Source organism: Cydia pomonella, chromosome 3, assembly GCF_033807575.1.
Source record: "Cydia pomonella isolate Wapato2018A chromosome 3, ilCydPomo1, whole genome shotgun sequence".
Lineage (NCBI taxonomy): Eukaryota > Metazoa > Arthropoda > Insecta > Lepidoptera > Tortricidae > Cydia > Cydia pomonella.
The window spans coordinates 20,640,411-20,653,809 of record NC_084705.1 but is presented as its reverse complement, the minus strand read 5'-3'; the positions used below and the strand labels follow the sequence as shown (position 1 = coordinate 20,653,809).

The 13,399-nt window shown below is 37.7% G+C and overlaps 2 protein-coding genes across 2 annotated transcripts in view; one reads left to right on the top strand and one right to left on the bottom strand.

Annotated features, from left to right (window-relative positions):
- The window catches only part of LOC133516293 (uncharacterized), a 288,273-nt gene extending 284,012 nt beyond the window's left edge, over window positions 1-4,261 (top strand). Inside the window, exon 4 of the mRNA XM_061849145.1 lies at window positions 2,639-4,261. Coding sequence (XP_061705129.1) covers window positions 2,639-2,789 — 151 coding nt within the window. The 3' untranslated portion in view covers window positions 2,790-4,261. The remainder of the gene's footprint in view (window positions 1-2,638) is intronic.
- A 2,900-nt stretch (window positions 4,262-7,161) lies between these two features.
- Window positions 7,162-13,399, bottom strand: part of LOC133516657 (RNA-binding protein FXR2) — a 40,926-nt gene continuing 34,688 nt past the window's right edge. Inside the window, exons 18-19 of the mRNA XM_061849675.1 lie at window positions 12,559-12,624; window positions 7,162-7,999 (exon numbers count right to left, since the gene is read on the bottom strand). Coding sequence (XP_061705659.1) covers window positions 7,830-7,999; window positions 12,559-12,624 — 236 coding nt within the window. The 3' untranslated portion in view covers window positions 7,162-7,829. The remainder of the gene's footprint in view (window positions 8,000-12,558; window positions 12,625-13,399) is intronic.

Genomic DNA, 13,399 nt, shown 5'->3' with positions numbered 1-13,399 from the left:
CAGTCCCTATACATTATGATTCGGAGGTCAAATTTGGCAAAAACGTCCGACATCTTAAATTTCTCCGTGTTTGCTTTTATATGATGTTTGATGTATGATGATCATGATAAGAGCAAAAATGGAGATATTCAAGATGTCAGGCGTATCATTAAAGATGGAGGGCGCTTTTACCAAATATGACTTCAAAATCATAATGAAGGGCCGCTCGGATCCTCAGATATGGATTTTTACCTTGATCGGATGAAAAATTCTAAAATTCAACCCGCAGCATTTTTTTTAAATTTTCATCTCAAATTCGTAAATAAAAGGCCTCTCGGATCCTCAGATATCGATTTTCATCTTAATTAGAGTAAGATCCAAAATTCCATTTTCTGCCTCGCACTGCTAAACTGTGGAATGAACTGTCGCCTGCGGTATTTCCGGACCGATACGACCTTCAAACCTTCAAGAAAAGAGCGTACTCCCATCTTAAAGGCCGGCAACGCACTTACAACCCCTCTGGTATTGTAGATGTCCATGGGCGGCGGTAATCGCTTAATCAGGTGATCCGTCTGCTCGTTTGCCTCCTCTACCATAAAAAAAATCCAACAGCCAGCTGTATTTTTCCAATTTTGACTTATCAAATTTACATTACATAATTTACATCTGACATATTTCTGTGCCACCTAACTAAACGTCGCAGGTCCCCTATAAGATGAACGACACAATGTATTAATTGGTTCGAAGGCTTAATTGCCTTTAAACACGTAAAAATAATAATTAAGCCTTTAAAATAAAATAATAAATTATCATACAAAAATATTGCATTTAAAACTAGTCTATATTGCATGAAACCGTCTACCTAGAGCTGGTTCCCATTGACATGTAGTTTCAAGTGACAACGCTACAGCCAATCACAGCGCCTCATTTTATAATAGACCAATCGTAGTTCGGGTAGTTTAAATTGGCTAATCATGGTCAAATGAAGTTTCGTCGAAGAAAACAAGACCAGGGGGCCTACCGCGAAAACCGAAATTCGCAAATTGCGGGGATCTTTCTCTTTTACTCTTATTAAGACGTAATTAGAGTGAAAGAGAAAAATGCCCGCAATTGATGAACTTGATGAATCGAAATTTCGCGTTTCGTTTTTATTTTTATTTTATGACGTATTAAAAAAAAAAAAAAAACTACTGACTAGATCTCGTTCAAACCAATTTTCGGTGCGGTGGAAGTTTGCATGGTAATGTATATCATTTATTTTTTTTTGATTTTTCATTCTGTTATTTTAGAAGTTGCAGGGGGGGGGGCACATTTTACCACTTTGGAAGTGTCTCTCGCGCAAACTATTCAGTTTAGAAAAAAATGATATTAGAATCCTAAATATCATTTTTGAAGACCTATCCTACATATTTTTTGAGTTTCAGTTCTAAGTATGGGGAACCCCTAAAATTTAGTGTTTTTTTTTCTATTTTTGTGTAAAAATCTTAAAGCGGTTCATAGAATACATATAATCACCAAGTTTGAACAGTATAGCTCTTATAGTTTCGGAAAAAAGTTTCTGTGACATAATCGGACAGACAGACGGACATGACGAATCTATAAGGGTTCCGTTTTTTGCCATTTGGCTACGGAACCCTAAAAATGTAAATATTTTATTTATCCTTTTTGAAGTCTGTTTTCTTTTTTTTTGTAAAAAATATATATTTCGAAAATAACAATGTGTAAAATGTGAAACGTTATCCGACTAAACATTCCTTAAACGAAAAGACTACTCTGCCAAATGAAAATCGTCCAAAAATAGTTCTGCTAATTTACACCGAAGCAAACTGAACCGTATGTAAACCAAGAGTCTGCGTAAAGTTAGCCGACCAAAAGTTACATCTACAAATGAATCACTCTGCGAAACGATTTTCGGCGAATCGTTGTCTGCGAATTAATTATCTATACTAATTCATCTATTGGCATCACGTCGTTCAATAATAGGGTACTTGATTATGGTTTTATACTGGTTCATCTTCTGGGCAAATTTCATCATACTTATAATATTTTTTATAAAAATACTGAATTACATTATGAGCATTTACTTCTAATCTAGATAATATACTGAATCATATTAAAAAAATAAAAGTTGATAAAAATAAGTTACAATATATGTAAAAAAAAAACTAAAGTTGGAGTAGTCGCTTAACTATTCATCTTTTGGTGACTTCACCCTATATGGTTATACGAGTAAAGCGCTTATTGGACCTTACTTAATTCAGAATCCTCAGTGACTAAATAGGAAATTAATTTTTAGGATGCTGGTTACGATCCTAGTTACTAGTTAAGATAACTGAATTAAGTAAGATGCATCAAGGCCTTAGAGCTTTCACACACTTTTCTGAATTTAATTACTGACAACAACAGCGCTGCAATAACTTAATTATACCTACTGACATCAAATTCAAATATTTACTAGGCATAATGTCAAGCAAGATCCGGTGTATTCCCATTTGTCCCCGCGCGGGCACAGGTGGGAATCGGTGCTTCTCATAATGATTTATACCTATACCCAAGACCCAGAGAGGAAAATGGAGATTACGTTTGTATGGAGAAGCGGTCGTCCAAGATCCTCTTAAAGCGGAAAAGTCAAATAACGTAATTTATACATATATTCCAGATGCGTGGCATGCGACAGCCTGTTCCCATCGCTAATGGCGCTCGAGCACCACAAGGAGGAGTTCCAGCACTGGAGCGACTCGTCCTGCTGCTCGCGCTCCGACTCCGAGGACTCCGACGAGTGTCACGAGGACCGCCATCGGCTACTCTAATGCCACCACCTCATTATTGCCGGGGACAACGCGTCCAAGCTCGGGACCTTTGTGTGATTGCGAGGGCTTTACTCTTTGGCACTTCAAAGTGCTTATAAAATAGATTCTGTGGGTTTTTATCTTAGAACAACTGGACAGGCCTTGTCTGTAATTTTCTGTACAATTCACTACCAATTTTTGCGGGGGAGGGGCACGTCAAATGTATATGTAGAAACGTCAGTCCCTACAATAAGTATGACCATAGGGCGAGGTTTTCGACAGATGAGTAAGTGAAATTCAGAATGGCGGGTGTACCTAAATAAAAATAATTGAAAAGCATACCATATTTTTGTACCTAATTTGTACTATTTAGTACCTCCATTAAAAAAAATTGTACCTCACGGTACGTAAAGTTATCATCAAAAAACAGTACACCCGCCATCCTGACAGTCAGAATGGCGGGTGTACTTTATTACGCTATGTTCCCATGGTTATTGATAAATTCTATAAAAACCAAAAAATAAAAATAATTGTACCTTAGCGTTTTTTCTTAAAAATTAAATCGAAACTTGAAAAATTATAACGCCTGCAAAATTGTAATAGCAAGCAAAATATAAAATGAGTAAAACTTGGAAAGCACAAATAAAATGACTCGTATTATAATTGAATATGAAGGCATAAAAAAGGTACAAAAATTTGGCTTTTATAGAATTTATCAATAACCATGGGAACATAGCGTAATAAAGTACACCCGCCATTCTAACTGTCAGGATGGCGGGTGCACTGTTTTTTGGTGATAACTTTAAGTACCGTGAGGTACAATTTTTTTTAAAGGAGGTACTAATTAGTACAAATTAGGTATAAAAATATGGTATGGTTTTCATTTAATTTTATTTAGGTACACCCGCCATTCTGACTCTCACATGAGTAAGCTCTTAAAGGCGACTTCGGTTAAACGCTCTAAGGTTTTATCAGACTTTTATGTACCAAACAAAGAGTACACCCTGAAATAGAACCAGAAATAATGCAAACTCGAGATGTATATTTTGAGATGTGTATGTAGATTCTCTGTCGATGTGTAGGCCTACAGATGGTTCGCTGCATATTTTTTCTCAATATTGCTTTAAAATCTGGAATCCTCTAGACAATTACCCTTTACCTCTTTCTAATACAACTACAGACAACAGGAAATGGAACAATGGGTATAAAATATTTTGCATAAGTCTTAATAAAACTTGTGCAAATATATTTTTTCTGTTCTCCGTGAAACCCTTCGATCCCCATGATTTTTATGGTATAAACTTGATTATAATATTGTTACATGTCAAGTCTTAATCCAAACAAGGCCTCTGCAGTAAGCAATTGGCAGTTTTTAACCAAATTGGATCGTGTCATTCACGACGAGGCGTGCCTCGACTCGTATTGTCATGTTATTAAAGGTTAGATTTGACAATCTGTGCGTCATCGTGGATGACACGAACTTTATTTACTTTAGTAAGGGGGCGTCCATTAATCGCGTCATACGTTTTTGGCTTGTTTTAGACCCCCCCCCATCCCCCATGGTGATCTTTGGTGATATTTTCAGGACCCCCCCCCCCCCCATACATATCACGTGTATTTTTTTCGATAACTAAAGAACAGTTTTCTAACAAATGAACCTAAGTACACGTGAAGGATAATAAGGGCGGAAAACTATTATTTTTATTTTATTGACTATAATACAGTATAGCACAGATGAAAAAAAAAATACACGTGATACGTGTCCATACCCCCCGTCCCCTGTGGTGATCATTGGTGATTTTTTGCTGACCCCCTCCCCCCCCCCCCCCCTATACAATATGACGCGATTAATGGACGCCCCCTAAGAGAATTTGAAAAAGAGGTGGAATCGTCTAAGAAAACTTTGTAGCCACAGTAAATTTACTGCAATCTTTTGACACTTGATTACAACTTTTAGAACGCCATTTGATTTAGATCCTTATTGTGTCACTGATAAGTTTAAAACTTATTATATATCAAAAAGCGGCGTGTAACTAGGTCACAAAAAGTTGATTCACCCAGGTAACAGGTTCTCTTTTATGTACCGTAATTTATTAGTCCATACTTTTAATACGTTATCTCTATTTGCCGCCGGTATCGGTAATTTCAACATTATTATTATGCTGATCATATGATAGTAGGGTAAACCGTCTATTACTGGCCACCTAATACTAAAATGGCTAAAATAAGAATAATAACTATTTATTTATTTACACAATTCAAGTAAACTAAATAACCATCGTTCTGATGTGTGATTATTAAACAGAATCCCTTTTAGTATAAGGTGGCCAGTAATTGGAGGATGGCCAGTAAAGGCCGGTTTATACGTGTTAAGTTGTCAAGTAGTTAACTAAATTTTAAGCGACTTAAAACGTGTAACAATGAATTTAGATATAAGTTACAAGTTAAAATTTTGCGTGCAACTAAACAAGTAAATAAATAAAATGTCTATTTTTCGGTTAAGTGGGTGGACGTGAATTATAACATGACACGTTTGGACAAGCACAATTTAGTCGCATTCGACACCTTAATTCTACTTCACAACTTAACACGTGTAAAGGCCGGTTTACACGTATTAAGTTGTCAAGTAGTTAACTAAATTTTAACTTAATTTTAAGTAAGCGTACACACGTTCGAATAGTTAACTCTTTGGTTAGCCCGAGATGGACGCTCTAATTCAGTAATTATTGGCATTTTCTAAGGATAAGCTAAATATGTAGCTAACAGAAGTTACTTAGTAAAAAAATGCCGGATCTTGTAGAATCTTAAATTTCTTTAATTCTTGAGAATATGTTGATCGGACACTTTGGATCTTTGATTCGGCTTCCTTGATACCAAAATTAGGTATCGCCATGGCCGACACTATATCGGCAATCCCTTGTTGTTTTGCTTGCTTATTCCTATAATTAAGGCTTCTTATATTCCACAGACCATCACGCTTTATGTATTCTTCAATAAACTTTACTGTAGTGCCTTCCGACCACTTCGACATTTTTATTTCAAAAAAGTTCTTTAAACTTACGAAATACGAACTTCGAATGCGACTGCTCCGCCAAACTTATACACTTAAGTAATATTGAACTAAATTGTGCTTGTCCAAACGTGTCAAGTTATAATTCACGCCCACCCACTTAACCGAAAAATAGACAAATTTTTAACTTACTTGTTTAGTTGCACGCTAAATTTTAACTTGTAACTTACAACTAAATTAATCGTTTACACGCTTTAAGTCGCTTAAAATTAAGTTAACTACTTGACAACTTTAATACGTGTAAACCGGCCTTAATAGACGGTTTACCCTATAGTTATATAACTAAGAAGCTAGCTCTGCATAGGCTTTGCAGTGACTGACATAGACTTTGAAGAGGTTGTCCCAGATAAATCAGATGTGACGAACTAAATTCTGAACTACAATAACCCTAACAAGTTTGCAAACAAAGAACTTAAAAAATTGTCGCCGAAGTTTCAAATGCCGGCTTAATGTAAATATATTCAATATCCAAAATATGAGTATTGAAAGTTGAAACTATTTGACATGAACAAAACATATAACTTAGTTACAATTTTCTTACGTAGACAGTAAGGTGTATTGGATTAAAAAATACTCATGTTTCATAAGGTTTTTTTCTCTATAAGAATTCCGAAGCTTGCGACCCGATGTATTGGTATCGCTTAATTTGGGTTTATTTCAATTCAAAATTAACTTGTTTATACAACAAGTACACCTTACAATACACGATTGTAAACTTGTTCATTTCAGATAATTTCAACTATACCACGTGGTCGTGAGTTTATGCAAATAGATAATTTATGAAATTATAAAAGTTTTAATGCATTTTATTTTCATGCAACTTCATTACTTATATAACTTGAAATTATGCAAATGTTTTTTATATATATTTTTATACAAAACATTACAAACATAATTTGTATATGATTGTTAACATATCGTTGAAATTTTCACAAAAACATGTGAATCCTGAGACTAGCTGAAAGCGTATACCTTTGTAAATAATATTTCCTAGTGATATCCCGGCAATAATGCATATCACGTTTGTATTATATTGACTGATCCTTTAGTATTCCTAGCTGTAAATATATGATTGTTATAGTCGTACACGTTAAGTATCACGCTCCTAGCGTCACAGATCAGTGTTCCCCGATCCCGACGACTCTTCCACTCATAGTATTACTAAATGTACATCGCTGTAACGTTCCACTATATTCCTAGTATTTTTTTATAAAATATTATTGTATCTGTGACGTGAGTCATGTAGTGTGGGCTCGGCGACGATGGCGCGCTACCAAGCCCATGCTTCATTGGATATTTATTTATATACAAATAAAAATACGATTGAAAATATGTACAGAAATGTTTTATTTTATAGGAAATCACATAACCACAGAGTACAGGCTACGACACACGTATGTACTGCTGATCCGATCTCCCATAAAGGTACCGAAAGGCCGCGATCGGCGCGAATCGTCCGGGGAGCGACGTACACATCATGAATTTTCCATATTATCGATAACCAGGAGTACAAATCACGAATCTCTTATAAAAGCATAATACGAGTAAGTCTAGTGCCGGCCTCGCCGCGGCCTCCGGCCCCGCGGCCTCCCGGGCGGGGCGGGGCCGGCGGCCTAGCGGGCGCGCGACTCCGGCGGCGCGCGACTCCGGCGGTCGCGCTCTCACATAAATACACGCGCAGGCGTCAAAAAAAACATACAAAGTGCGCTGCGGCGCTACTCTATCGATTAAATACGAGTCGAGCGGGCGTCCGGGGACGGCACGCGGACAAACTAAACCGTGCGGCTCGCGGAGCCGGGGCTCGCGGGGGTCTCGGCACGATACAAGTTACGTTACGTTAGGTTACGTTAGGATATAATATCTCGCGTCAGAGCGTCGGCGTCAAGTCAGGGCAGTCGGGTCCAGGCCGCGGCTCGAGGCGCGCGGAGAGCGGAGCGGGCGCTCGGCTCGGAGCAGACGAGGGCGCCGGGCGCCGGGCGCCGGGGGCGAGCCTACGCGGTGCCGTTGAGCACGGGCTCGAGCTTGGCCTCCAGCTTGGGCTTGGCCAGCGGCGAGCGCCGCTTGCCGCCGCCGCCCGCCGAGCCGTTGCTCGCGCTGCTCGCGCCCGCCCCCGCCCCTGTCGCTCCGGGCGCCGCGCCGGATCCGTTCTTCCACCCGCCTCCTGTGAATGCACCAGTGGGTTATGATACGTATTATAAGTAAGCGACTGATGACAATAAATGAAAGCACCTGTACACAATAAAAGGAAGCTGAAGAAGACGGGACCTTAAAATTACGTCAAATACAACCCGTTAGTTTGCTGATTTCAATCTGATCTCAACACCCCGTTTAAAGTTAGAAATGGTATGGAAATGTCAGCTGTCAATCATGAAGAGGTCAAATTGGGTCCGTGTAATTCAGATTCCTTTTTCCAAAATAGTTTAGTTCCAATTTGGAAGCGTTAAGCACGCATCATGAGCAAATGCTGACAAAATCATTTAGGGTAGTTATTGTGCAAGATATGGGCAAAATCGTTAAAGTGAGTCAATAGAAACCCGATGCGCAGAGCGTAGCGGAGCATATCAACGAAAGCTGATCAAACTTTGCTGCCGATTGAAACACAAAAATTTTCACCTCACTCCCACGCAAAAAATACTAGCTATAAAATATGACAATTCGAAATTAATGTTATTAAATATGAAACATTAAAACCATATGTCAAAATTCCATTCTTGAAGCTAAAGTGAACAAAGGTTGAGACAAATTTGCATCAATATGTAATAGTTTTTTTTAATGTCCGAACCGAATGATATTTAGGGGGGTTCTCCTAAATTAGTCATTCATTGTCAAATGTATAATTTCATTTTGGCCACGTGGTATCTCAACACAATTTGTATGATTTCCCAACCTAACGATTACCAACTATAAGTTTGAAGAACAATTATAAAATACACTTTTTAAAACACTACGTTTTAGGTAGCAGAATGACTTCGTAAATCTACAAAACAGAAAATAAATTGTAACTTAACATTGTACGATAAATAAGTGAGTTCTGGCGCTCGCCGGCCGCTACCGCCACCCACATGCGCACTTTTCTGTGGTAGTTAACCTAACACGTTCCTCATGGCTTCGCTCATCGTCGCACCTAACTTAACTGTTAAAGGACTAGACGTTATTTTATTTATTAATATATTATTATATCTTTAAACGAGCAATTCTTGTATATACACCGTGTTTTTATTGAATTCCGTTAACTCCGGGGTATGAGTAAGTACGTTTAAGAAAAGTAAATGGCATAGTTAATTTATAATAACAATAAAAAAATGTTTTTTTTTTTTGTAATATTTATAAAAAGTTATTAAATGTTGCATTATAGCGTTGTTGTAACACTGGTATTACATTTAATTAAACCAAACAATTGAGAACTGTGACATATCAATGTCATTTCGAACAACAAGCTTCCGAGATAGTAGGTATTTACGTTTAGTAGCAAATGTACACACTCCTGCTAAACACTAATCAATATGTAAACAGGCCCTAAGGCAAGTGCATACGCTCGTAAGGGCCTTATAAGATAAACTGCGATCGCAGGTCCTCCGGGAAAACGCGCATTTTTGAGTTTTTATATGTCTCCAGATATTTATACGTTTAAATGAGCAATTCTTGTATATATATTTATATATTTTGGGGATCTTGGAAACGGCTCTAACAATGTAGATGAAATATGCTATATAGGGGGTTTTCGGGGGCGAAAAATGGATCTAGCTAGGTCTTATCTCTGGCGAAACACGCATTTTTGAGTTATAAATATTTTCAGAGCAAAACTGGGTCTTCGAGATATTATTGAATTATTTGACCAGTGAAATGTATTCCAAACGTTGTATATCATAATACTAATCTAATTAACAATAATTCCACCTCGTAAAACGCTACCATAATGAAAATCTGCCGAAAATTGGTTTACAAAGTGAATCATTGGCGAAATGATAGTTGGCTAGTGAAATTCTAATAGTAAATGTTCGGTTAAAAGGCAGAACACCTATCGCAGGGCTCTTTCTATAATTCAGACATCATAAAAAACTCACTATACAATTCTAACTATGCAACACTGCACACTGATTTCAAAGAATAAACAGAGATCAATTGTGAGCGAGTGTGGTGAAAAATAAGTAATAACATTTACGTTCAACTGCAACACATCGTATTTGTATAATGCTGCGTGTCGGCGACAGTAATTCATCTAACGGATACATTATTGTGATCAAATAAAAACCAATGCACAGTTAAATCTGAAAATTGTACGTCATGTGAACAGCAAATACGGAACATGCTGAGGCTACAATGATTCCACTTAGATTAAAGCCAAACAAGAAGCGAAACTATACTATAGACCTGTAAATACAATAAATAAATAAATATTTAAGACTAACTTCAACAATGAGAATGAGTGAATGTCATTGTTAGTGTTGTTAAATTGTGGATTAATTGTATGAAGCTACTAATTCACATTAACGTTGTTATCAGTTAACTCGGACACGCAAATAATTCTAGAATTAGTCGTAGCAGCGCACGCTTCAGTAGTCACAGTTAGCGTGCACACGTTGACAAACTAAATTAAACTAAATTCCTCTATTTGCACATTACATTAGAAAAGTTCGACATTGCACAACTGGTTTTATTTAATTGAACGAATGTTTTATAATTATTACGTCGACACACGAAAATTGTAAAGCGTGATCAATTTCATATTATATCGTAATAAAATTATTATGTACCTGATTTTAACGTACAATTTTAATGGAATCGACATAAATAGAACGAACGATAGAGGTATCTCATTCATTTACTTCGTCTGGTTGTTAAAATAGCGTTACTGCAAATTTGACGGATAAATTAATATAACTACATTACTACAACTTAAACAACGTTACTAACATGTTTTGAATTAAAGAGACGCCATAATGGCCACGACAAAATACGCGTAGAGATATTGATAACAATTAATGCCTACTCTTTTCTCTCACATCTCAACTTAATTCGAAGCAAAAGCACACGGCGCGCCTAACAAACAACACATAATAATACAACTTAGGATGAGTTGCACCAATCAAAATTAACATACTGATCAAGTGCACGCAGCAGAAAGCTGTGAAAAATCCTATACAATAAAATTTGGCGACCGTTTTATTTAACGGCGGACAGACAGTTTGGTGCAACGGAACCTTAACCTTTTAACCGCCGTCAAAAATAGTCTGTCTTTGACTGATTTGTTTGATCGTTCGTATAATTGTGACATTATTTATTGAAAGGGAAGTTATTGTCGATGGCGCTTACGCCATTATCAACCATGCTCGTGTATCGTGTCGTAAGGTTTCATACAAACGTCACAATTAATTCAATTTACAATTAATAAGATAAATTTCATCCAAAGGTTAATTTCTCTGTAACAAATTATTTTTTGCACTTGCTCCGGTTAATATTTTTGGTCACTTACAAGGCATTTTACTGCAACATGAATAGACTTATAATTATTTATTAAAGCACTCTATATTTATACCATACTATTCTACTGTTTTATTAGTAGAACTCTAACAGAATTTTGGTGGTAACTGGGTGAATCAACTTTTTACCGTCACTCGTTGCCATGGTTACGATTAGTTGTCCAGGGGACAAAAGTTCATTGAAATACTGATTTTATGGTACTTAAATGTATCAAACTTGCGTTTTTGTGGTCGTTATAACCAATGTCCATAATGGGCCCCTTACTACGCATGTTAATAGAACAGCATACACCGTCTCTTCAAACAAACTGTGCCACTGTTGTCCCTTGGACAACGGGACAGGATAACAAAACAAAAAAGTTGATTCACCCAACTACTCAGAAAAAAATTCTAACTAGTGGATTTTTTTTTCCCAGTAGTTTTACCAGTGGCAAAAGGTGGAAAAAAAAATTCAGTGGTAATTAGTAGGAAAAAAAATCCAAGTAGTTACCACTGGTAAAAACTTGCTGGTAACTGGTGGGAATAACCCCTGATAGATAAGACATAACTTCGTGTAACTTCGTATCGGCGGCGACACGAGCACGCTCGATGAAAAATTCTAAGCGGTTAAAAGGTTAATGACGCAAATAGTCTAGTCGATAAGTTAGTGTGTTCCGGTTGTACTGGTGTCTAGTTTAAAAAAAATGTCCCTCGTCGCCATCCCGGTATGTATGATTTTGAGGCATATAGGCTAGAGATCGGACAATTAAAAGCCACCGACTTTGTTTCGTTTCATTAAGTACATGGGCCCCGTACATTATGCGTTCAGCAGGGCTAAGATGGTCGGCTTTTTATCATTTGTCACCATGCCTGTCCCGTTCTAACAAGTATGTAAGAGCGAAGTGACGGGTATAGTGACAAGTGATAAAAATGGAGCCATGCTGTCACCGCTGGTTATATATATCGTCATCTAGTTCAGATATCAAATTCGGAGGCACAATTTTTTTCTTAGACTACACCTTCTCCGCAATCAATAGTGCACGCATCCCCAGAGGACGGCCTCGCGGACATCGTGAATACCTAAACAAATTCTTTGATTTCTCTTTAATAGAATTCGTCGCCTACGGGACTCTCAACATGTTATTTAGCGAATACTACTCATTTCTTAATTTTTGTGTGTGAAATCGCCTGGTGTATTATTTTCCTGGTGTATAAGGCGGTGGCGACGGGCGACGGGCGCCGGCCGGCACGGGTCCGGTACCTGTCCTCCGGCGGCGGCGGCGGCGCGCCTCGCCGGCCGCGGCGCGCTCCTCCGACGACGCGGACTCTGCACAGTGCACACACCCCACTGTTCCAGCACGCCCGCACCACACCCCACACCCACACCCACACCGCCGCGGTGACAGCTGTCTGTGCGCCCGTGCCCGACAACTATGTCGCGTTCCTACTAGAGCTTGCAATTATCTGCCCATTTTTGTATCCGGATATTTCGAATACTTGTTATTTTACTATCCGAATAAAACGAATAATTCGAATTTGTACTTTCTATTTAATAAAACTCACACGAACTTTATGAAAAGTGTAATGTCATTAAATTTAACGTATAAAAGTCTGTGTAACAGCAAGTGTTAGGGTATTTTTTCACTTGGAAATACTTTTTGCCGATGCTTTACTGTGAAAATTAACCTTCGGCAGTTAATCTTTATGAGCACGTTTTATTTGGATTCGATTTTGTCTAAGTAGATTATTATTATGGTATGTATACAACATTTGATTCCTTAGGCGCGGCGACGACGCACGGAAAACGTTGTAAAATGTCCTTTGAAGATGATGAGCAAACATACTGTTGGTAACCGTCAGGTTAGGTTAGAATTATCTTATGAATTATTGTGTTGAGTTGAGACGTTAAAATTAAAAAATAAATGCCAATGATATTACACAAGCTTTAATTACTTGATTAGATGGTTTTCCGAACTGGTGACACAAACCGTATCTGTAACAGTTTATGGGTTATAGCGATTCTACAATCCTCTGATTAATATTGGTTATGTGCGATGCCATTTTTTTTACTAAATGACTTCAGTTGTTCAAGAGATATTTGC